Source organism: Poecile atricapillus, chromosome 2 (genome assembly GCF_030490865.1).
Source record: "Poecile atricapillus isolate bPoeAtr1 chromosome 2, bPoeAtr1.hap1, whole genome shotgun sequence".
Lineage (NCBI taxonomy): Eukaryota > Metazoa > Chordata > Aves > Passeriformes > Paridae > Poecile > Poecile atricapillus.
Genome location: NC_081250.1, coordinates 46,025,143 through 46,050,361, shown reverse-complemented (window position 1 = coordinate 46,050,361; position 25,219 = coordinate 46,025,143). Strand labels below are relative to the sequence as shown.

Below are 25,219 nucleotides of genomic sequence, written 5' to 3'. Positions count from 1 at the left end.
TTGCTGGAGATTTGGACTTAACTTTCTCTTTTGAAGTTGCTTTTCCACTATTTATTAAAAACAATGGGGTCACAAACCCATGTTCAAAGACAAGAGATAGCTCGTCAATGCATACAATGGAACAGGGCCATGTCTGGATCCCAGGGCTCTGTGGGTTGTGCACAACCAGGACTGTTGCATTGCTGGAGAGGCAGTGCATGATGGCCTTCACTTATCACTTATCTAAGCATCATGGAACTCCCTGTGGTATCTGCACAGCAGATGGGCAAAAATCACTGCTGACTGGCAGCTTCTCCTGGGTCCCTTCCACAGCCCTGGGCCTCTGCCATTACAAAAAATCAGTGCTTTTTCGAGTACCACAGCTGTAAAATAAATTTGGATATGTGATTACTGGTGGCACGTTAAATTCAGCCAACATGTGTGTTTTGGGAGTCCTCTGTGGACACTCTGCTGACAGGCAGCATGGTGTCCTACCATGTGCAGCAGACTAGGTCAGGCATCAGACATCTCTTAATTTCTGCCATCTGTCCCATTTCTCTTGGCCACCGTTAAAGCTGGATGCAGCACTGAGGCTGACACAGAAGCATCACTATTTCCAATCTGCTCTTGAACGGAGCCTGCATGAAAGGGTCACTTCAATGCCTGTACATCCTCCAAATCAGGTAAATGGCAGATATCCCAGGACAGACTTGCTAAAACCATGGGCAGGAGGAAAGGATATTTCTGAGAAGAAACTGCTACAACACAGTAACTCCATTACCACGTAAGATGTTCAGTCTCTCTCAACTACATCAGCTGTATTGAAAGATTGCAAAACATACCCTCTATGCTCACACCATACATTTGAGGCAGTAGGAAAAAAACCAAACAAACCCAAGCAAAAAACCCTCAAAACTCTAAGAAAATGATCTGATGCCTGAAAGCCAAAAATGTGCTCTGGTGCATGTAAGAAAGATCAGCAAGAAAGGTCAGCTGCCTCCAAGGGCAACACAACCACAGATGGGGGTAGAAATTGATCCCCAGACAGAAACATTGCAAAACCACAGCACACAACTGAGCAACACCTCTCCCTTGCCATCAGGCAAGCCACTGCAAGAAGATATTCAAGAGTTCTTCTTTTTAGGGAAAACCCCTAGGAGTGTCAAAATTCAGAGGTAAACTACAGTCACCCAGGGACAAAGCAGTGCTTTTGATCCAGACAATCCCTGCTCAGTAACTGGTTTTCATCCCAGTGCTCAACCACTCTGCATCCCTCTGAAGACTGCTGCCCTGTTCTTCAAAATGCACCAAAACCAGGTGGCTGTCAAGAGCTGGCCTCCCACCCCATCACCCAGTGACTCAGAGGAGGAAGGAGGGGGAGGCAATCTCTGTGACCTCAGTGAATGTAACTGTACGTTGAAACGACATGAGTAAGTTTTAAATTTCTCTGGTTATGGAAAGGGCCTCAGTGCTTACTGAGACACTACTCAGAAAATTACTCACAGCCATCATTAAAACACTGTAAGAAACCCACTAAAATCTTCACAGATTAATTAATTAATCTGTATGAATTAATTAAATTAATCCTATGCCTATTCTTAACAGAAAATGGTACTCTGAAGATGACATTATAAAATAGAAAGACTAGAAGGACTGGAAATTTATTCCACTGAAAATTTCAACCTTTTTTCTTCTTCTCACATTGTCCTGATGATTTCGGACTTTCAGCCAGCACTAAAACACATGCAGTTGACTGAAACCACTATTACACTGATAAATCCCTGACCACATCCACCCTCTCGTGGAGCTGAACATCTGCACCTTTCCATCAAGGATATCTACTGAGGACACCTGATCCATGCCAAAGCCCCTTCAGCTCAGGCTTCATATCATTACTGCTCTGAAATCTGGCCAGGAGAGGAACAAGTACTGCCATCTTACTGTAAAAGCTGCGCTGGCTTTTCTCATCTACAGCAACCACTTCTTGTGACAAACAACAGGATTTTTCACCAGTGAGCTGAGACTGAAGACAAAAAGTCAGCAAGAACATAACAGCAATTTAGACTGAAGCAGAAAAATGTACTGATGAATTGCCTGTCCACTAAACTGTAAATCCAAGCACAAGTGAATCTTTTCTGACATGAGTTTTGCTAAAAAGTCTATTGTTTACTATGCAGACTCTGGCATGATAATTTTACTGAAGGGGTGTTGGGGATGAATTATTGGCAATGCTTTGCGCTCTCCACTCTGAAGATCTGCACGTTTCTCATGTGAGTTGATTGGTGTGACGGGTTTTTATCCAATTATAGGCACTAAGTTCTGCCTCCACTAGAAGAGATGGTAGTTTCTGCATCTGAAGATAACTATACACATACATGTGGTCATGGGGTATTCACTTTGCAAGGCTAGCTATCCTGCTGTCTGGGATGAAGTCACATGGGCAGCAAAAGGTGATTTTCTGCTTTTAAAGCTATTTAACAGTGCCAATAAAAACTATGGCCTTCTTTTTCTAGGAGTTACATGCCAATACAGGACATGTTTATCCAACATCATTAGCCCAAAGACACCAAGAGTTGGATTGCTTTAAGTAGCCATGCTTTATAATCACTGCAGCAGGACTTAATTAGCCCAAGCATAGGGTTATGCTTGCAGAAAATGCTGGTTTGATAGCTTATCTACCTAGTTTAGTAAATGATCCTTAATACCTCTAAACACAACTATGTTGCAAAATATTAAATATAAAATATATATACCCAGAGGGTGGCAAGAGGCAGCCAGCTTGCGTGATTTCAAAGTCTGTCTCTGGAACAGCAGCCTGTTAACCCCTACATTGACATCAGCATTAATCTGAGCTTGTAAAAAGAGAAAAGAAAAATAAAGTAATGCAGTGATGTTGACATGTCAAAGACTGAATTCTGTAATCTAGCAAACATGCAACGTTTCCAACTCTTTGCAGTAAGGAGTCAAAATCTGGTCCTCATTTTGGCCCTCATGTTGCAGTTCAAAATTAAACACTCCTTCAAATCACCTTGCAATCAGTTCTTTCTGACTTCCTTCCTCTCCTACCGATTTCCTTCCCAGCCATCTCCAACATTTCCCTTGCACTTTTTTAGCTTTCAGATTTCCTCTTGAGGACCAAGTGGCTCAAGAGCAAGACTTATGCTCTAAACTACACTGCCAGCAGGGCAAAAATGTCTGTTTTCCAGGCAACTGGTGGAATCTGGATATAAGCCTGGCTGAATCCAAGAGAAAATACTAAAATCAACACAGCAGGTTAGAGTGATACAGTCTAGTTAAAAGTATACAATTTAAAAGGTCTCCTTACTACCTATATGGAAAATATCAACATCTGGAGACACACATATCTTTCGTGTTCTTAGAAGGTAAGAAATGATGATTTAATTTAAATGGTTAATATGTAACAAACCATTTGATAGCTACAAGCTTGTCCAACAATCTGCAAAAAGCCCCAAACCCCAAAGCGGAAACAGACACCTTGAGATTGCAGGAAACGCTCAAGGTGTTTGGAGGCCTTTTTTTTTTTTAAACTTACTTTCATGGCCCTCTTGTAAAGCACCTATCATTTATTACTAATCCTGCAGAAAGAGCCTGAAGTTTTTTCCTCTCCCTCTCTGCAAAAGGCTGCCTTGTTTGTGCCTCTGCCCTGTAACAAACAAGAAGATAAATGAGATATTTGTGCCAAAGTAATAATTCTAAATCTGTTGTTTTGACCTCTAAGCCAAATTTTCTGCACTACATGCCATTGGCTCAGATAAGACAGTACATTTTTTTCCTGCCAACTGAACCCTGTAGTGTATGCACAGCCCTGTTCAACAAACTGCTCTATCATTTATCTCTGAACATATGTGTATTGGGAAGCAGAGGGTGAAAGAAATTTGGCACTATGATGTATCATCCCCCCCACATAACCCTTTGCTTCTTAGACCCTCTCGATTTTCTGTGTCACAGAAACCAATGCACATTCGGACACAAATCCAGCTAGGAGCAAAATTAGAAATCCTTGCTAAAATGAAAACAGCAGGACAGTGGTTATAAATATCTAGAGGACAATATGCTTTACCTTAATAGGTAATTTTGTATATTTTATTTATTGGAGTAGGGGATATTCAGTGTTCCACCAGAGAAGAAATTTTAGGATTGAAATCAGGAGCAACCTTGACTTCTCAAAGTCAAGTTTATACTGGATGGTGTCCAAGATGAACTCCACTTGACCTTAAAAGCACTACTTAGTTTTCAACTAGAAACCAGAGTTTCCACATAGGCTGCTCAAGATGTGCTTTGCAGTTAGAAAGACAACACCATATAAATATTTATTTTTCTGGCAAACAAAAATGGTCTCATTGAATTTACTGTGGTGACAAAGGTGACAGAAAGCCTGCAGAGGGGCATGTGTCCTCTCTGAGCGAACAACAGAGTGTGTGCCCTTTATCCCCACAGCAACTGATGGTCTGTGGGGCTGGGAAATTACTTTGGGCTGTGAAAGGGGGGGATTCCCCTCGAGTAGGTTTCCTCCCTGAGTACAGGGCAGGACATCTTGTGCCTCCCCAGGCAGCATCAGGCAGGCAGCCACAGTGCAGAGGTTTGATGAATCAGAAAGTCAGCCCAGCCCAGGTCAGGCCACAAAGCCCCGGAGCAACCGTCTGGTGCATGAAGGCCCTGCAGACCGCACGGGTAGTCAGGAAACCACCCACTGCTCTGAAGGGTTTCTTGCAAACCTTGCTGCTTGTAGAGGTCTGTGCACATGAGGGAAAACACCACTACTGTGGGGCCCTCCCTCTGGCACCACTCTTATCAGAGTGCTGGGAATCCCATGCCACCACACACCTTCCTCTCCATCCATCCATGCCATCCTGCCAGCTGCCACTGCCTCCAGTTTCCATTTTAGTATGGCCACTGCCACAATGGGAAGAACTTTGGCTTTCATGACTACTCTCCTAAATATAACAAGCTCAATTAGGCTCTCATGTATATGCCTATGACTTGCATTCCCCCTTTTTATCTTGTTTTGAAATAGTCTTTCCTACTGAGGGAAATATCATTATTGCTCCCACACCCCTTTCTTTTTCCCCATTTCCCCATCATTTTCACTAGCCTTGTTTTTTAGTTTTACTTTCAGTTTAAAACCCTTTGCCCCAGCACATCTACTCAGCACATTTCTGTTACAGCCTGGGTAAGAGAGAAAATGGGCTTCACCTTGCTAAACTTGGCTTCCTTCCATCTTTCTAAGTCTCACCTGACATCCACACCTTTTCATCTTGCACTGGAAACATTTGGAGAGGGGTGACTTTCAGAATAAGCAGCAAACAGCTATTCTTTCAACTCTCAACAACCTACCTCATTAGAAATGGGATTAAGCTAATTTTTAACCAAACACAGACAAACAAACAGATGTAACCAAGGATACCTCTGCAACCACAACTACTTTTGTAGCGCTGGTCTCCAAATAAAGATTGTAAAATTCATTTTAAAAGGAGGATCAAAAGTGTTTCTTTCTAAAGCACCAGTTGGACAGTAGTAATTTTAGAAATTTAAGACAGCTCAAACCTGCTGCTGGATTATTTTTAACAGGAGCTTTGGGTGCAAGGGCAGTTCAGAGACTGCCTGGCCCTAGAGGGCGAGAGGTAACTGAAGCAAAGCCCTAGCTGCAGCCAGGAATCCTCTCCATGGGAGAAGATTAATTTCAAATTAATTTAAAAGAAAGAACAGAAGAGTGAGCGGCTGACTTCTGAGCCTCTACGAAACTGCCACTATACGCAAAAACAACTTTCTCTTTTCAGTTTTCCTATTTTCGGTCAGATGATGGTGATATGTTCTACTAAAAACATAGGTGAGGCAGGGCAGCTGGTGTAGAACAGCTGGGAAATGGGCATAGTTCAAGGCTCAGCTATTATTAAAAAGCATACACATCTTTCTATATTTATTCCAACTTTACAGCTCCAAATAAAACACATGCAGTCCTGATGAGTTTATAACTCTAAATACAACTCAGGAGGAAAAACCCTCAGTCTCATCTGGGAAAACCAAACTCATATATACAAAAGCAGCAGAAGATTATTATTTTTTCTGCCACCACATATACAGCTACACTTCTAAAAATACGCTACTAGTGCTGGAGTTAAACATAACAAAAGAGAAAAACCACTGTCTTACAAACACAGCCACAGTTTAAAATCAAGTGGCCAGTTCTTCACTCCAGCTCCATCACAGACCTCCTCAAAAAGCTGCTTAGGAGGATCCATACATTGCTGTATGCCCCAGCAAGCTCCAGATGTGAATCTGACAAGTGACCCACAGGGAGATCCAACTGAGGGAAGTCAGCAGGGCCAGCTGAACTATTTACTCTGCATCTTGGGTAGATTTCACAGGGCTTATCATCGCTGCTCCCAGCCTGATACCTCTGCACAGTAACCAGTTCCCTCCCAGCAAAAACCACAAACCAAGCTGGCAGAGACATGCCCCTTATTTCAGGGCATGGCTGCATTTCTCTGGAGAAAGAACAAGCAAGATGTGTAACCTGGATCATTCATGCACTTACATGCTTTGACTGGAGGTATTTTAGAGGTACAAAATGATTTTATCAAGTAAAAGATAATGCACACAGCGAAAACACTGTCACTGGATTTACCCTTGCAGCAGCTCCATCTGAAAAGTAAAGCCTGCTGAGACAAAAAACATGCCAGCTAAGGCATATTCACTGCCACTTTGAAAAAATACTCTTGTAAGCAAATGTGGCTGTAATTGAGAGGCAGAGGAATGAAAACAACCATCCCCCATACCAGAAGGCAGAAGGCTGGCACAATCCAAAATATCTTTTCTACATGCCTTGCAACAATCCATTCAAAAACAAACAGCAAGCACCACCACCACCACCAAGTCATACAGCTGCAGCAGACTCCAGCTGAGAGACAGTTTAATAACCACTTTATTTTCTTGCCCCTTTACACCAGAAAAATGCTAAGCCCGAAGAGTTTGCTGCAGGGCCTGGCACCAGCATCAGACCAGGCCAGGGATACTCACTGCAGGCTCCACAGGTGAAGCAGCTGTCATGGTAGAGGTTGCCCATGGCCTGGCAAGCCTGGTTTGCTCCATACACGCCCTTGTTGCACTTCACGCAGGTACCTGGGGAGAGAAGAGAGGTCACAAGTGGGACCCAGTGGGGTGGCTGGGGACACTGATGGGGTGACAACACATGTAGCTTGTCATGGTGGCTGAACAGCTTAGGACCACGCGGTTCACTGAAGCCACCAGATGTAGGCACATCAGCATCACTTGCCCTGAGGGACATTGTTAACAGTGGCCATGGCAGTCATCAAACCTCCACAAGGAAAGACTTTTCCGAAAAACAAACTGCACAAGAACAGTCCTGTGCAGGTACAGTGACATCTCCTTCCTTTACATACATCCAAAGCTGCTGAAGGACACTCACAAAAGCAGTGAGTGTCACTAAGTGGGGCTCAGAGCTCCTCACAGGCCAATCGTTTCTGCCACTCACTGTATAAGATAAACTTGTTGGTTGCAACTGATGTGAGGAAAACACAGCTCTTCACCTAGCTCCTTTAAATCATCCATTTCAGACTCCTGTTGTGCCTGCTGAAAGCCCTAATGATTTCCCAACAAAACAGAGCTAAACTACCTGACATCTACCTCTCTTAACAAGGAAATGGCACATCAAGCCAGTTTACTTCAGGCATTACCCTGTGATTGTGACAGGCTGCTTTTAAAGCAGCATCACCCTTAAACTACCCCTAACTGAGAAATCTGAATCTCTGTTTAAGCAAATAAGTGAATAAGGGGCAGCGTGAAGGAAAAACAGATTATATGTTTCTGTCTCTGGTGTGTAGTGACTCTTATGTGACTTCTCCTCCAGGTCTCTCCCTGCACCACACTACCCAGCCCTATTAATCCTGGCTCTTAAAATCCCTGGTCAAGGGACTGTGAGTCACACCTCACTCCTACCGGCCCAGGAGGAGGAACAGCATCATCTTGCTCGAGATCCTTAGTTATGCTAAGGGTGGTAAACAAAATTTCACTTCTTTTGGGGCACTGCAAGCTCCAGAGTAATTGAAAAAGCCTGGAGAAAGTTAGGAAGAAGTCCATTGTGCTTACAATAGCACTGAAAAAAGTAACTCAACTCTGGCAGCACCAGGCTTGCGCTGCCAGGGCAAGTAACAATTTCTTCCTTCAGCCAATAGCCATGGTGGTCAGTTTTCACACTAGAGGGATAAAACCACTCGGGAGTCCTTTGCAGTAGCACACACATGGCTGCTGAAAAGCAAACACTTGAATTTCCCAGGTTTTTGCAGAGCAGACCTGGCTCACTGTGCTGCAGCTGCCTGCGTGCATTCAACCAGCACATTGAAAGCTGTCCTAGTGCTGCGCCAAGTCCCGCTGCACTCAGAGCCAGAGTCCACAGTGACACAAACCTGGAGAGAAGAATAATTAGTTACTTTGTTTTGTCCAAATCCTACACCAACTGAAATGCTCACTTGGCTGTGGGCCCACCCCAGCACTCAGGCTGGCATCAAGCAAACAAATCTTTCTGGTTCTTTTTGAATTGAGCAGGTTTATCTCATTTATTGAAAAAACATTTTAAGAAAGATAAATTGTACAGGCATTAGAAAAAGGATTAAAAATAAAAAAAAAGGTCAAGGCAAAGATAAGAAAAATTAGCTTTTCAAATGGATGTGCTCTCCCAGGAATACACACATTCAGCGGCAGCCTGAATTTCTGTGCAATGATCTGACACAAGAGCTAACGACTCAAAATTCCCTCTTGAGTACAGCAATGCCGAGCAGAAACTTTCAGGAGCAGAAAACCTGCCAATTTTCCACGACACCCACCAGGCTTTCCACAGAGCCAACGTACTTATTGCACTGCAAGCGCTGCATTTTCCCCTTCTCCGTGCCAATGAATGGCTGCTCCAGAAAATTTCACCAGCATGCTCCAGTTCCCTCCTTCCCACAAAGCAGCCGGATGACACTGACTGTGGATGAGCAGCAAGAAGAAGCGGGAGGCAGAAGGCACAGCAGCTGAATGTAGGCACAGCGCCCAGTAAAGATGCTGGCAGGCATAAACCATTATTAAGTAGGCTAAGGCAAACCCCGTGGAGGGCAGAAATCGTCTCTGCCATCTCCTGTCTACCCCATTACGCCTCAGAGCACAGGCATTGCCCCTCTGGGCTCCCGACAGAACAGATCCTGCAGAAGCTGTCAAGTCTCTCATCTCCACCAAAACTTTCCTCCACCTCCCACCCCTCAACCTCCCCAACCACCCCTTCCTTTCAGTCCATGCTCCACTTCAACCCCCTGATTAACCCTTTCACCCACTTCTTTCAATATTTAGACCCCCTAAAACATGGAAAATAAAGTAATGGACTGAAAGGGCATTTAAAATAAATTGACAATGTTTTCTGTAATAACTCTAATGTGCTAAATTACTCAAATATGTAATAACCAGACATGCTATAAATATTCATACCTATCCTGTGCCAGGGTTGACAATTGAAAAATGGCATTATAGCCATCTGAATCTAGTTTATGTTCTTACATGTATCTGCTAAATCTTACTTGAAAGCCTACTAAATCTCGGTAGCAGGTGAAATTACTCTCTAAATAAGTCTTTGCTCTTTCCAGATAAAATATTCTCAAGTATTTTAACCAACATACTTGAGCCTTCAACTCTGACACTCAGCACACCTGGCCTGAAAGCAGGGGGGGAAAAAAAATTGATTTTTACTAAATTTTCCTTTCCACTTCCCTTTTTTTTCCATTCAGTCCTTGCTGTCACAATGATCCTGATCTTTTGGCTTAGGCTAAGCAAGGGAAAAGCAAGGAACAACTTGTTGCTGACAGCAGCCAGCCGCTGAGGTCGGCAGCACGTGTGCAAGGCCGGCTGATGGAAGCCAGCACAACCGGGGCCTCCTCCAACCCCATCCCACTGCAAAATGCACTCTGCACCCTGCTCCATGCCAGCTCCGATGCTATTTCCTCAAACAGTGCTGACTGTGCTTTCTGCTGGTGTTAAAATGCCAGCAGCATCACTCCAGCCCCACATGCCACTGACACTAGTCAGCAGTTCTGGGTAATTTTCTTGGCATGGAGTGGCTTTTAGCAAAAACTTCTGTCCTCAGCGTGAAGCAGAGGGATCCTGAGTAGCTACGGTTCAGCAAGATCCCTGATTCCTGTGCTTGGTAATTTTGCAGCTGCTAACAGGTGTTTGTGCAAGCACCAATGCCAGCAGACATCCCCTCTGAAATTACAGTTCTTAACTTTAGACAACATTATTAAGAAGAAATGACAGGTTTCTCTTTTACCACCACCAGGATGACAAACCCAAGCACACATGTACAGCACCACTAAATTCATGCCCAAGCACACAGGCAGAATAGCAGCCAGATTTGGGAAGGGAAAGGGATGGAAATTGCTGATTTTGGTTCAATTTCTGCCGGCAGGGCAGCCGTCCCTGGACAACAAAGAAATCTCTGTTCTTTTTTGCATCATGCAGCAAGCAACCGCCCGCACTGCAGCTGAGAGTCTGAACAAAGGGACCTTTGGAACGGAGCTGGGACCGAAAACATGCCCTGTAAGCCACTTTCCAGCACTTGCCACACTCCATCTCAGCACTGCAGACCAAAAGGCCTGTCACCAGGAACAGCCTCAGTTCACGTGATCCAGCAGGTTGGATGCAGACCTCAAGGGCTGTGAGAAATGAAAGCAATCTCAGTCTGAAATGTCAGTCCCACCCTCAACATTCAACAAGTGCACTTCCATTTACCACCAGACTCAAAGCCCCTGGAGACATTTTTTCCTCCAAGTGTTGCTATTTCACACTCTCCAGAAGTTTAGTTACTTACTCTATCCCACTCACTAAAAATTCAACACAAGCCATGCTGAACAGCAGCATTTTCTGGGACTAGGATTTATTTCCACATTTCAGACAGCATCAATCTACAGAATAAGATCACAGATCTTCCAACAACATCCCTCTTCTTTTCAGCAGCACCTCCCTTCTCAGCAACACACAGCACAGCCAAGCTTTCCTACCTGTGCTCCTGACTAATATTTACTAATATTGTCACTTCATTTTGAACGTGACGTTTCATTTTGAAATGTGACGGTGGTTCAATGGTGAGATTTCTTTGCCATGCCACTTTGGTCTCAGGTAAGAGAATGGAGGGGCAGGATGACTCCAGTGGTGTGGGTCTGCTTATCTGACTAATCCAGCAACAGCAAATCTGTCCTACTCCTTCCACATACTCTGTACAAGCCACATTTCCACAGTCAGATTGACTCTTCTCTATCAGATGTGACTGCTTTTTGTCCCCTCCCTACAGGAGGCTGGATTTATGCTGAAGAACCCCCAGCTGAACCTAGAAGAACCCCACCAGTTTTTGCACCCCTGGTATCATCATTCCCATCTGTCCACACATGCACACAGCTAATCCAGAAGCAGATCCTGATGCCTCTTGGCAGAACTTGTACCTTCACAAGGGTCTTCCCCATCAGAATTCTGCTTGACACTCACTCTGACAGGGAGGACTCTGTGCAGGTATAGCTCCTGTGTTTCCAATTCACCTGTTTTATCCCAGAAGAACCAAGCCCTCCACTTGCACACATGTGATTTAAAGACTGTCTTCTGAGAAAAGCCTTCACCGTGTCATATACAATGTGATGCTCAATTCTCCTGGTCTTACTTTTGAATTTCTCTGGAACTTGAACCCACCCTCCTTCCCATGGGTCACCTTAGCCAATTCCTACATCAAACTCTAAATTACAAACATTGCATGCCTTGCTATGCTGCTTATCCACTGCTGAGCAGTAATTCTTGCTGGAGAGGTGATTTCAAGATCTGGAGGCCCAGGTGAGATTGAGTGCCTGGAAAACCTAGCAGATGGATTCCGTTCATCACTGAGTGATGGGGTTGTCTGTACAAAGATGGACAGGTACTCCCTGCCCAAAGAACCACTGAGTTGGTAAACACAAGTTTTCTGTTCCCTTTTCATGCCACGTTCTTGACCCCTGACCTTGCTGCAGACCTTTGTGTACACACTGCCAGTGAAGGACGAAAATGCCATCAAACTCACGTCAGTGACATTTTAAGTACCTTATAGTGACGTCAGAGATTATGATAACTCCCATGCCACATGAATGAGGCTCCTTATTTCTTTCAGTCCCACTCCTCCTGTATCCTGGCTGAAAGACTGATTGCTCCTCTGCCTCCACTCCTTGCTTTTTCTTTCCTTTTGGTAGATTTTTCCTTAGCTCGCAAACCCAGCTGAGTTCCCAAGAGGAAGGGAGGAGAAGCACATACTGCTGTAATTTTGAAGAGCCATATTCCAGGCCACTCACTTGCTTGGTTTCTTGCAGTGAGATAAGCTTTACAATCTGTACACACCCACTACTCGAGTAGTGTAGTATCAAATAGTATCAAGTGTTGTGATCCTTCCAGCTTTCCTTGTTCCACCAGAACCTGTCTCTCCCTGCCTTCCCCTCCTCTCTGCTGCAGGCAGGTGTCTCCTTTCAGCTTTGGTACTCTCCCAGGAGAAGGTAGTAAAGGATGCCTCTGCTCATTCCCAGTGCAAATGGCATTGTCATCATCACACACACACAAAACAGACTCAGAACAATTTTAATTTTAATCAGAAATTCTCCACTTGTCAGCCCTGAGACTACCTTTGCTGCACACAAAGTGTCCTGGTGCTCCACTATCAGCAGGGTTCAGTTAAGTCCCCAGGTGTGTACAGCCCCAAAGTGAAGTGAACTGTGGTTTCAGCAGCAGTGAAACACTAACTTCACCATGCACCAAAGAGCACTGCTGGCCTTGAGCTGCTCACACCCATTCAAAGGTGCTGGGCTTCCAGGTCTCCACAGGGCTCAGCGATTCAGCTACTGCTCTGCTTCTGCCAAGGGGAAAAAAATCTGCAGACTTTGCTATGAGGTATTCTGTCTGACTGCTGGGAAGCATCCCAGCTTTTTCACTGCAAAACAAGATGCCCAGGGCCCTCCTAAAACACCCACAGCTTATCAGCTCTGCTGTAAACAACAAGGAAGCCAGAATACAACAGCTAATAAATAATTATTACACAAAAACTATTCATAAAAATGGTTTATAAAAAGCTCTTGGTAAGGGTGTAGATAATACTCATCAGGTGGAGATTTCCATCTAGCTGTATGAAAAAAGCACTGGTAAAAACGTGATGTTACACGTTACATCTCTAAAAGCACCCATCTGTGCCTGCAGACCAAGGCACTGCATGCTAAAACAAGCAGTCAAACCTCCCTGTAGACCCCAGCACACCTCAGCCAGGCCCCTCCTCTACCAAGTCACTCCCAGGCAGTGCAGGCAGATGCTTGGTTTCGTTGTGTGTCTGTCTCACCTGAAAACTCATCAGGCACCTTCAGTCTTTGGGATGGTGTTGCTTCACCTAACCCTAAACATTTGGGTGGTGCTAGCAAAGGATTTACATCCGATCACTCCTATTTAATCTTCTGTTACCAAGAGGAGATGAAGGCTGATGCACCCAAAGGAACACAGGGGAAATCAGTGGGATCTGGGCACCTCACTGCTGAGTGTTCCCTGGCAATAATATACCAATACCTAAATACATCCTAAACTGGCTTCCTCCCAGGGACACCTCCCAGGGACACGGGGGTCCTTCTCTGCTGCATGAGAACCAGCCTCTCTAGGGAACAACTTCAGCTTTTCCTTCCCCAAGCAAAAAACCTGGATGACACCTGAGACTCACTATGTCCTCCTTGACAGCCCACATAAATCAAATCAGCACTTCAAAAGCCCTCTTGGAGAACTGAAATTCCTCCAGACATGTGCAGCCCATGTTGCTCACACATAGGTCACTACTTCCAAAAAACAAAAGGAAAAAACCCCAGAGAGAATTCTTGGCTTTGTATGTTTCTTTCCTTTCACTTACTATACCTACTCTGAGCAGACAAAAGAATTTTGCACAGCAAGCTGATGCTGATAGATAACCAGATTGTTGCTCCTAAGCACAGCACCCTACCTGTATTTTGCCTAGTTCTTGGCTTATCCTTTCCTAGGCTTTTACTGACAAGCACACATGTTCACATAGTGAAGGAGAAAGCAGCTCCTTTACTATGATCAGAATCTGGTCCAGACTGAGACAGACTGAAGGACAGTATGTTAACCTGACAGACAGACCCATCTTCAAAAACATCCCCTTGTTATGAAAGCAGCACACAAAATTAGAAGAACTGAAAGTATTTTTTATAAAATACTTTGGTCATCTGTACTTTAGTCCTGGTTTCATTTCCTGGCTCTGATGAACTTCAAAGCTGCTACAAAGACTTCCCTTCACTGGGAAAAAGTCTGCTGCAAAACAAACTATTGATCCTTTTTATCACTATTGCATAAAAGTGTTTATTTTACATCCTAAAGATTGGTAGCTTGAGAGTAGAGCATAGCAAAAAATAATTGAGAAGGCCAGTTGAGCCCTTTGTTCCTTCAAAGGTAATAAGGTGTCTGTGCACAAAATGAAAATAAAAGTGAGAAAGAAAGGGGCAGAAGGAAGCCCAGAATTAAAATACCTTGATATTTGCTCCTTCCTGTTCCTTGGTCCTCAGCAGAGCAGATCTGCTGAACCTTTGCCTGCTGAGCTGAGGCTCCACAAAAATTTTACTTTTCCCTCTGCCAAGACTGCATAATTTCTTTTTTTTCCTCTCACTCTCCTCCTTCCCAAATTTTTGAGACATCACATCCTGGTGCAAAATCCCCTGGAGGAGGATGTCATAACACCTCACTGGGGATCAGGCAGCCTCCGTGTCTCCTCCCTCCCTGGGGCTCACTCAGACACCTGACCAGCTGGGCTCTCCATGCTGCCAAAAATACTCCTGTTAAACTATAAATCTCCCACAAAAGCCTCCTCCTGCCTTGCATCCTTATTTTGTGACAAAAAATGTAAAAGCAATCTAACAATCAGCTGGGTTTCTCTGCCTCCTGATCCCATCCCCAGGCACACTTTGGATGAGGTACAATCCAGCTGGTTCACATACACCGGGAGGAGAAGACACAGCAGGGTCTGTTGGAGACCCCCCCTGACACCTCTGCATGAAATGGAGCTGAATGTCACTTCCAGACAAACATTCCCGTTTTCCAGCACCACCTCCCACGAGCCTGCTGTCCCAGCCCCATTGCGCTCATTCAAACTGCACGCTTCCTGCACGGGACGGAAAGTGCCAAAACTCACTTCCAGGCCAAAACACTGTGAGTAGAGCAGCTCAACACATCACTTTTCTGCGACGGGATAAAAAATGCCCCTGCTCTGCCACAGGGCTTAATCCAGTCTCGGATACCAAGATAAACAACCCCGGCACAGCCTCTGCAGGCAAGTCACCCCCGCCTGCTGCCAAGAAATACAATTTGTTATACAATCTGCAGTTGAGCACTCGTGGTCCCTCCAGCTACATCCCCAAAGCTTGGTGTGAAGCTCTTGTGTGGCTCAGACCACCACTGAGCCACCCACCCACCCCACCAGACAAGACTGTGTGCAACAGCACCTGTGCAGGCTGAATGCAAACCCTTCCTCAGCATCAGGCTGAACAGTTTAATCTGTCTCTGTTCTACAACTGCAGGTCTAAAATCATGAGGAAAATCCATACACCTGGCCTGCTCCGGTCATTTCTTCAGTTAATCGTGAAGTTTCCAGCCTTCCCATGAACTCTGGCTTTCCCTCTCCCAAAAGCTGAGCTGTTAAATTGTGAAGTGGCACAGCAGGCAAAGGAAACACCCAATTTGCCTCTGACCTCCCACCCTCCTGGGGTTGCAAGTCAGTTTAATCCAGAAGGACATTTAATATTCTCATTGGGAGATCCTTGCATGGAAGTGGTTCCTTTTCACTGCCAAGTGTTTGGCAGGGATCTGGACTCCTCACAGACCCAAGATTTAGGGAAGAACATGCCTACTGCCTGTCCTGCCATCTTCAGGATGCACCAATCCTTTCACTGCTGATGGGAACCTGGGGGCAGAGGGAAATCCTGGCAACTTTGGGAAACCACCACCCTCTCCATCCCCAAGCTACTTCTCTCTTCCCTGAGCTCTGTACCCTTCTCTATGACAGCAGCCTATGCAGGCATGACTCCTCTGCAGGCTGGATGGCTGCCTTCCCACCCACACGTGGTCGGGAAGCATCCTTGTAAGACACAGAGAAACAGGAGTATTTTCAAGAAAAGTGAAGTGCCTCCCTGCTGGCAATGAAGGGCACTTCAAAACATGCTGTTCCAGCTTCTTCCTAGCACTGCCCCCCCCCCCCCCCCCCCAAAAAAAAAGGTGCTAAACTACCCTTGCTTTAAAATTAGAGAGGCAGGATTAAAGAAAAAGGTGTCGCAGGAGGAATCCCTGTGATAAATAGAAGTTAAATTAAGAAAAAAACTCTGCTCTGGGCAACTGATGGAACACAACCAAGCAGATGTACAGGCGAATACAACCCTGCAGGTCAACCTTGCCGTGACACTTTGCAATGAGCCCTCCTCGTGCCGAAAGGCGGACTGCCTCCTTCCTTACCAAAGTAATCGGCCTTTGGCCGAGCATCCATCTCCTGCTCCAGGCGCTGGGTCAGTGCCTCCAGCTTCAGCTCGGCCGCCGATGGCCCTTGCTCTGGCTGCGGAAGGAGGGTCTGGCAGGGCAGCTTCACCTTTGCTGTGCTGGAGCCGTCCAGGTGCCCAGAGTCTGACCGTGGGCCGCTCACACCCTCCGGGAAAAGCATCTGCGGCGCGTTGGGAGCCACCATCCCTCGCGAGGCCAGGCGCGAGGAGCCGGGCTCAGCGTTCCCGCTGCTGCTGCCGCCGGGCCTGTGGTTCTGACCGTGGGCCACGAAGTGACCGGCCGGGCTGGGATAGGCGTGCTGGTATTCCCCGCTGGGAGCAGCGGCTGCGGAGCCTGGCGGGAAGGACAGCGAGACACCCTGGTACCACGGCTGGCTGCCATCTCCTGCGGCTTTGGGACCGCAGGGCTCAGCGGAGCCTGAAAACCCTCGAGTGGGCTGCGCTGAGGGTGCCGAGAAGGATGAAGCCCTCTGCTGTGGCGGAGGCTCCTCTGGCCCCACCGAGGGTGCCGGAGGGGTCCCGGCGTTCAAGAAGGAGGAGGACCTCTGTCCGGCTGGCATCGGGTCACGGCCCCCGACACCTCGCCTGCCCTCGCCGCCGTTCTCCGGCCCGCCGCGGCAGGGCTGCGGGTCGCCGGGGCTCCCAGCCTGTTGCTCCCCGCGCCCCGCGCCAGGCTGCGAGCCCCCCACTCGGGGGATCCTGTCGGGCTCCGCTTCCCAGCCCCGGCGCCCGGCCTGGCTCCCCGGGGCCTCGGCACGTGCGCCGCTCTCTCCGAAGCCCCGCTCCCCTCCCTCGCAGGGCCTCGCTCGCGGCCCCTCGGCGGCGGGGGGCGGCTTCGAACCCCGCGCCGCCGGCGGGCTGCTACGGGGGGGGTGGAAGGCGGCAGCCCCTCCGTTCATCGCGGCCATCAGCATCTCCTCCTGCTGCTGCTGCTGCTGCTGCTGGAGGTGGATCTTGGCCATCTTGGTGGCAAACACCCGCCTGGTCTCCTCGAACTCGGGGTTGTTGCCGGCAGCTTTGTCCACCCGAAAGAGCCCGTCCTTGGAGGCCTCGTACATGTTGAGGTCCTCGATGAACTTGCTTGCTTCCAGACCTAGATCGTCGTACTTGTCCATCCTGCCCGGAGTAACGGGAAAACCCCCGCTTTTTTTTTCTTCTTTTTCTTCTTCTTCTTCCTCCTCTTCCTCTTCTTCCTTCTCTCCTCTTTCCCGCCGGGATCAAGGCAGCGCCGGCAGCGGCAGCCGCTCCGTCCCGCCGCGCGCCCGCCGCGCCCGTCCCCGCTGGGGGCGTGGCTGTGGGCGAGGGGAAGGGGGCGTGGCCTCACAGACCGCGCCCCGAACCACGCCCACCCAGCAGCGCGCGCCGCTCGTCCCCGCTCGGTGGCGGGCGCGCGCGGGGTCTGTCCGAGGAGACGTCCCGCGGGATCCGGTGAGGCTCGGGAGGGGCTCGGGTCTGGCAGCAGGGCAGGGAAGGAAGGGAGTGCGCACGGTGTTCAAAAAGTCACCCGGGTGATGCATGGAAGGTGTTTTTGCCTCGTCTCCCCGCTGCATAATACACCTCTTTTTCACCCTGCAGCCCGGAAACCTTCCTGAAGAAGCCTTGTGAAAAGTCACAGACGCTCGTCGGGAAAAAAAAAAAAACAAACCAGCCCTACTCCCCCATGAAAAACTGCGAGGAAAATCTCATACCATACCTATTGGAGCAATTAGTCTGCATAGTAGGAAATTGTATGAATTTTCTTGGTGTAGATAGACATTCTATGCTGAGTACTTATGTTTAAGTAAACATGAATAGAGGACGTTGGATCATTGCAGGAGGATGACCCCTAGTCTGAAGAATAAGGGATATCCAAGGTAACATCAGCATCCCAGCCTTCCTGACACCTCTGGGAACCCCCCACCCTATTATCCAGCATCATACAAGTAACTGCAGCAAGACCAACTCCAGAGACATTTATATCAGGAAAGAAGCAGATGGATCATGACATCATAAAATCATTGTTGCTTTGGAGTTTGGTGGCATATATGTGATACATAGGGATTGGGTGAATCATGCTGTTCCCAGATGCTTGAAAGGATCTGTGTGTAGAACTGCATTTGGGGTGCCCCAATATGGCTGGGAGACTTTATTCCCACGATTAAAGGCTTACCCATGTGATTCTACACTTTACATCCCCACCTCCCTCATCTGTCAGCTGGGGCCAGTTGCAAAATTTCCATGGCAAAACACAGCAGAGGGTGCCCGGAGTTTGGGGGGCTGCAGCAGGAACTCTGTCGGGCTCCTGGGAGAGGCTGCTTGGTAGGGAGCTGTGGTACCTGTAAGTAAACTTACTGGTGCAGTTGATCCTACGGGCTCAGGCACGTGTCCTGCATTCCCATAACCTCTTATTGTAATTCCCCCCCAGGCTCCAGGAGGGAGGGCCAAATGTTAAGGAATGTGGAAATTCATTGCCTTTAATAATGGTGAATTGGGCTGTGACCAAAACATGTCAGAAACAAAAAATAAATCTCCTCCCCTCTTTGACCCATTACCTTACAAAAACACTCCTGAGCAACTGAGGCCAGACCTAAAATATCCTGCCTCTTCCTGTGAGAACTGGCCCAATGTGCTTAAAAATGATGGCACTGTGAGCCCCTGGGAAAGGTGCCTTGTCTTCTTTCAAGGCAACCTCAGAACTCGGGTGGTGTCTCCAAAGAGACTCCGAGCCGGAATGAGAGGCTGGAGGCTAATCCCTGCAGCAACAGCCTTATGCTGGAGCTTGAGCTGATAAACTGATGAACTTTGAACAGAAAAGTTGGCCCAGCCATAGCACAGCTTTAGGTAAGGGGGTTTGTGATTTCTGGGGAAGACAGGCAGATGGGAATCCTAGCACAGGGCAAAGCACAGCAGTGGAGCTCCCCCAGTCCTCAGGACCTGGAGAAGGGGGACCCCAGCACATATTGCTACTAACCATGGCCTGCCACTTTTTAAAGAGATTGATAATGTTGGAGCTTTTCACAGCATCAGGGAAACATCTCAATTATCAAGCAATCCCATCTATGAAACCTTTCCAAGCCCTCCTCTGCTGTGGGGATGAGGGAAGGAGGGATATCACAGCTCCCTCAGGCTGATCCCCACAAACCCTGTTTTACTTTGGGAGAAGCTGGGAGCCTGTGGGCTAAAACCCCGCTTTGCACAAGCCCCACCAGTTCAGGAGGAGGGTTTAGCCTCCATCTGGATGTCCAACAACAAATCCCTGTCTGTGCCAGGGCTCTTTTGGCTGGAGTGGAAAGGGTTTGCCTCCCATTTTTGTGGCTGGGAGATGCCACCGTGGTCCCCATCAGCTGCTTCATGCTGAGGCCACTAGTTGCCAAGAGTGAGAGTAACTACCCCCTTTTGTGGGTCTTGACCAAAACTGTCAAGTTTGAGGTCAATCTCAGGTGGGGCAATGAAAGCCAAAACAGTTTCAGTGTCTAAAGAGCATCCTCAGAAAGCGCTCCTGGAAGTCTGTTTTTAGCAACATCCTGGGCTGACAAGGAGAACCACAGCAAGTGACTGAGGCATGAGATACCTCCTCACCGCAGGCTTTAGGATGCTTTTGGAGATGGGTTTAGCTGAGATGCTTAACTTTCAGTTATGACCACTTTTATCTAAAATGGGCAAGCTTCAGTGTTAAAGCAGTAGGTAACAACAAAGTTGGTACTGAACCACATCTTGAGTTCATATTTGTATGGAGAATGACAGAAAGGAAACAGAGCATCAGGTAGATAAGGATGGGAGCGTGAGCCCCAGCACTGCTTTACTCACCGGAGGAATATGCAACGTGGACAAAGAGCAGTTGGAAAGGAAATTACATGTTGTGCACCTTCTTGCCTCCCTCTCCCCAAAGGATGTAAAGTTAATCAGGGAAAGCCATGCTCCTATCCAGCACATCAGAGAATCAGACTTGTGTCTAGAAAACCATTTGGTGGAGCAGAAGGATTTAGGGAATAGATGTCTCTATTTTCAGCTTTCAACACACAAACCAAGGAAGAATCTAACTTCCATCAGATCATGTGTTTTTTTTTTTTTTTTCCTTTCTCTTTTAGGGTCATGCATATATTTTCTGCAGTTATTTTTTATCTAACATCTGTAAGTCCTTTTACAGTCTGACCTGCAGGAGCTCAGCACTCTGTGGAGGGAAGGAGTGGGGGGAAGCAGTCTTCTTGCCAAATGGCTGCTCTGGATGCTGCTGACCTTCACCAGCTATGTAAAGTACATTTCCTTCCTATGCCAAAGGATCAAATCAGCTGTCTGCAGAACAATGCTTACGCGGACGACGTGGAAAAGGCTGCTGAAGCCCTTTGGATAGGGAACCCCTCACACTGGGCTTGGCCTCCTTCCAGGCTCTGCATGCATGAGCAGACACTTTGATGGCAAGCGCCTTCGAGGGGGGATCACAGCCAAGCGATTCAAAGGCATTTTGGAGTTGAATTCGCAACGCTTTCAGTGGATGTTAGGCAGCAAAATAGCTTTGAAGTTTCCTGCTCAGATTTATTCTTTCTGCAAGATTTGGGCTAGGGGTATTCCCAAGTGAGCAGATGATTAACTTGAACTTTCTGCTAGACTGGAGATGTAATACTACACTGACTTGCAGACCCTTCTGCTGTGATTAGATATGGTCCTACATGTTTATAGTTCCTGTGACTTTTACAGCCCATGCCTATTAAGAAACTAAGGGGTCCACGATTACTGTTTTAGCACAGGACCAAAAATCTATGTGCAACTTTGAATTAACTTATTCTAAGCCCTACTACCCCTTGAAGAGAAAAAGAAATGAAACATTGCTCATTTAATCTGTTTTTGTTCCTGTGGGCAAGGCTTACACACTGCATTTATTCATGCAAAATAACGCTGACAGCTTGTAGCTCAGCCCCGCTCCACGTGGCCACCTCAGCTGCCCGTGGGGTGGAGGGAGGCAGTGATGTGGGGAGAAGCAGCCCCGAGTGGTGCTGCCAGCTTTTGGCACCTCACCGCAGCCTTGTGCTGGGGCAGCGCGGCGCTCCGGGGCCGGCGGGCCGGGCAAAGCTCCGCCTGCCCGGCTAAACAGGGAAGTGGCGAGTGAGCAGGAAGAGGATCATCTCTCTTTATTTCTTGCTGCCACGTTGGTGTCTGGGCTCACATTGCAGAGAGATGGAGAAAATGTGAAGAAATTCTCCACCACAAGTTCACAAGTTTCTCTCCCCGCCTCTCCCCCCCCCCCCACCCCGGATCATTTCTCTATCTGGGAGAAAACGCCCTCATATTTTAAAGCATGACAACAGCTCGCGGCTGTATAGTTTATGGAAAAATATGATTAGGAGGAGTCTGGGTGCCAGTTTGTAGCCAGACCTCTCTCCAAAAGCAACTATTGCATATTCACACTGCCTATTTGCAAGCAAACGAGTGTGAGCACAGCAGGTTGGCTGTGGACATGCCCAGGGCTGGTCCCCAGTACCTGTGTCTCACCAGGGCCATAGCTGTCCCAGGCAGGTCATTTCCCGCAGGACTACACACACCACTCTGCAGTGCCCGAGACACGTGCTCTGGTGTGTTTTAGCAAGAAAGTAATAAAGGCTTCAGTGCTGGAGTATAAACAGAGTGAGCAATTTATAAGGCAGAGGTATTTCCAGCATAGAGCCTGGCTTGGTTCTTGCAGGAGCAAATGTGTTTCTTAGCTTCTTGCAAGGCAGTGCAACAGCATCTCCGAATTTTTGACTGAATAGTGGAGGGGGAGCTTTCTTTGGTGGACCTTCCTTGCAGCTTTCTAATAGAGGTTTTCATTGAATGTGCCATTTATCTGCACCTGCCAGATGCTTTATACTAGTAAGGTGATGCACAGCACTGTAGGGCAAATAAGAGGGTGGAGGAGGAGGAGGCAGGGATGAAGCAAGGTGACTGCAGAGGTGAGCCCGGGAGCTGCTGTGTGCGGGAAGGGAAGGCTGGGCTCAAGCCGGGGGCCAACTGCGGGATGGGACTCGGCGGAGGTGGGGAGGCCAAACCTCAGCCTCCGCCTTCCAGAAGGTTTTCAGGAAGGCAGCAGGGCAGGGCAGGGACATGTTGTTCCTCCTCAGGGCTGCCCCAGGGGCCCCTGCATTCCTTCAGGAGGCCAGCCCTGCCTGCAGCCGGCTCTGGCAGCCCTGCCAGCTCTCAGCACATTGAGCCCCCAAGCTGCAGGGGCAGCCTGCGGACTGGGGGCAGCCCAGGTGCCCACCACGCAGCCTGGGTTGGTTCATCCCATGCCCTTGGGATCAGGGCAGAAATGGATCCAGACTTGGATGTTTTGCTCCTGCTGTGGTACAAGTGTCTACCACAGGGCATTATCTCTGCAGGGAATTATGCTAAGAGTACTAATTAACACTAATTTAATTAACACTAACGGCAGAGGGAGGCCAGGGCAATATGGGGACACCTTTCCACACTGCCTTTCAGGAGAGGTACAGATGCTCTACAGAAGGGGTTTCAGGATCATGTTCCTTCTTAAATAGCTGCACTTGCAGCATTAATTCAGTGGGGATGCTGTGGACCCTGCCCACAGGTGGGTAAACTGAGGCAGGGAGGGTTACCTGGCAGGCTACACCTTGGGAAGGTTAGAGGAGCCATGGGGAATCACCAAGATCCCAAACAGGAACCCAGGAAGCAGCAGAGAGAGAAGCTGCAGACCCCTGAGATGCAGCAGCTCGGTTTCCATGAGGAAGGCCAGAGCTGGGTGCCAGGTGCCTGGCTGCTGCTTGGGACAGACAAGAGCCTTTACCTTCCTCTCCTCAGTTTCTCCAGGTGCCATCAGCAGTGTTGGAGTCACTGGTCTTCCTTAGCTGTCACTCCATGGGTCAGAACGCTTCCTTTCAGTGGCTGTGGATTTGCCCTAGACTGATGCAGACAGCTCTGTTGGCTTTCCTACCCCTGCTCAAAAGAATGTGGAATAGTTTGTTTTCTCCATTTTCTACTGAAAAGAGCCTTTTATCAGAACAAGAGCTTGCCTGGAGAATTTTCCAGCTCTGTTTCCCTGCCTCTTTATCAGTGCATTAACACAAACAGCACCGTGACCTTTTTAACCAACATACGTGGCCTCCAGTAATGCTGTGCTGGAAGCACTCCACAGGTCAGACGACATCCTGCCATCAGTCACTGGCCTCACGTGGTTTGGTGGACTTCGAGTGGATTTGCCAGATGCAGTCAGTGCATCCACTCAGTTCTTCCATGCATGTCCTAGGAGAAGCTCTCTAACTAACAGATGTTTTTAAATGCTCTTTCACATGGGAAAATGGGAATTATATGTTTTTGTTGCACCCTTGCTATTTCATCCAGCCACGTGGCTCTCCAGGGATGGAGACGTACTTAAGAAAAATATTCACTTCTGAAAGCTTCTACACATCTTTTTCACAATACTTCCTTGGCTTAACCAGCCCAGCAATGTACACTTGTATTTCTGTTTCGCAGCAATTAGTAAGATTTGCTAATTACACTGCTATGTGCTTAAAGACAATTGATTTCCCTTTGTAGCAGAAAACAATTTCCTGTTATGCCAATTGTCTTAATCTTCATCAGAAACAAACCCAGGCTGCCACTGCCAGTGATGTGTCATGTTCTTTTATTAAATCACTCTCTTTTGTACCCCAGTTATGTGTCCTGTGTTTATTATTCCTGATCACTGGATTGGATCAGCTACAGCTGTTATGACTTGTACGTATTTTGCTTCACGTATTGTTGGCACAAGCAGAGTTATTGAAAAGCAGCTCCCTTTGCTCAGCAGCTTGCATTTCCTTTGGCAGTGGGACGTGCGTATAGGGACAGCCCTGGACCTTTTATGCTTCATTTTGGCATGTGTAAAAAACTACTGGCAGATGAGGAAGTTCAGAGCCTTATATGTGAGCGTGGGCCACCCCCTTGCAGCCAGCCCAGAGAGCATGCACAAAACACACATTTCTGCTCACATAAATGCACATGTTCTGTTTAGAGTTGTATTGAAGGAGACCAGGCTCCTCAAATAAAAGAATTTTATGTCCAGGCTAAGCACCACTAGTGAAAGCAGAGTGTCAGTATTCAATTCATTGTACTTAAGCCTGTCCTATTTACACATTCCTTTGCTTAGTGAGAAACTCAGCAGCTCAGGAGAGAGAGCAAATTGGTGTGGCCCAGGCAGATGAGCATGCAAGGAAATGTCCTGGATAACTTTGTATGGAAGATGGGGCTGGATGGCAACTCCCCAGGGCTTAAAACCAGACCTGAAGTTTTCCACCCCAAAGCTTACCTGAGTGAGAGAAGTGCCACAAGTTACACAAAGGCTGTGTGTGACTCGAGGCCTCCTGGGACAGACAGGGTTAGTGCACTGAAGACTGCCTTGTGATACCGGAAAGTCACATTATTCAGGAAAGGGAAAAAAATTCCCACCTTTCCTCCACATGTCAAGCAAGATCTCTTTTATCATCTGGGCTGCAGATGAAAGCTCTGATCCTCTCCCCTCCTGCACAGAGATAATGCTTCAGTTCAGTTCTTCTCCTGCTAGGGCTGGGAGATGCTTGAAACTCCCTCTGATCTACTGTGATCAGCTTCATCCTTCTTCTTAGAGACATAAACCCCATTTCCATGAAAAAAAAACCCCAAAACTAACAATGGTGTAGTTCCAGCAACATTTTTTAAGGTCAAAA

General features: G+C 47.5%; 1 protein-coding gene across 2 annotated transcripts in view; it reads right to left on the bottom strand.

Moving 5' to 3' along the window:
• The window catches only part of LIMD1 (LIM domain containing 1), a 33,185-nt gene extending 15,336 nt beyond the window's left edge, over positions 1-17,849 (bottom strand). For both annotated transcript variants that reach the window (XM_058831429.1, XM_058831430.1), the window contains exons 1-2: positions 16,534-17,849; positions 7,018-7,119 (exon numbers count right to left, since the gene is read on the bottom strand). In XM_058831429.1, the coding sequence (XP_058687412.1) occupies positions 7,018-7,119; positions 16,534-17,689 (1,258 nt within the window). In that variant the 5' untranslated portion in view covers positions 17,690-17,849. The remainder of the gene's footprint in view (positions 1-7,017; positions 7,120-16,533) is intronic.
• Between the last annotated feature and the right edge of the window lie 7,370 nt (positions 17,850-25,219).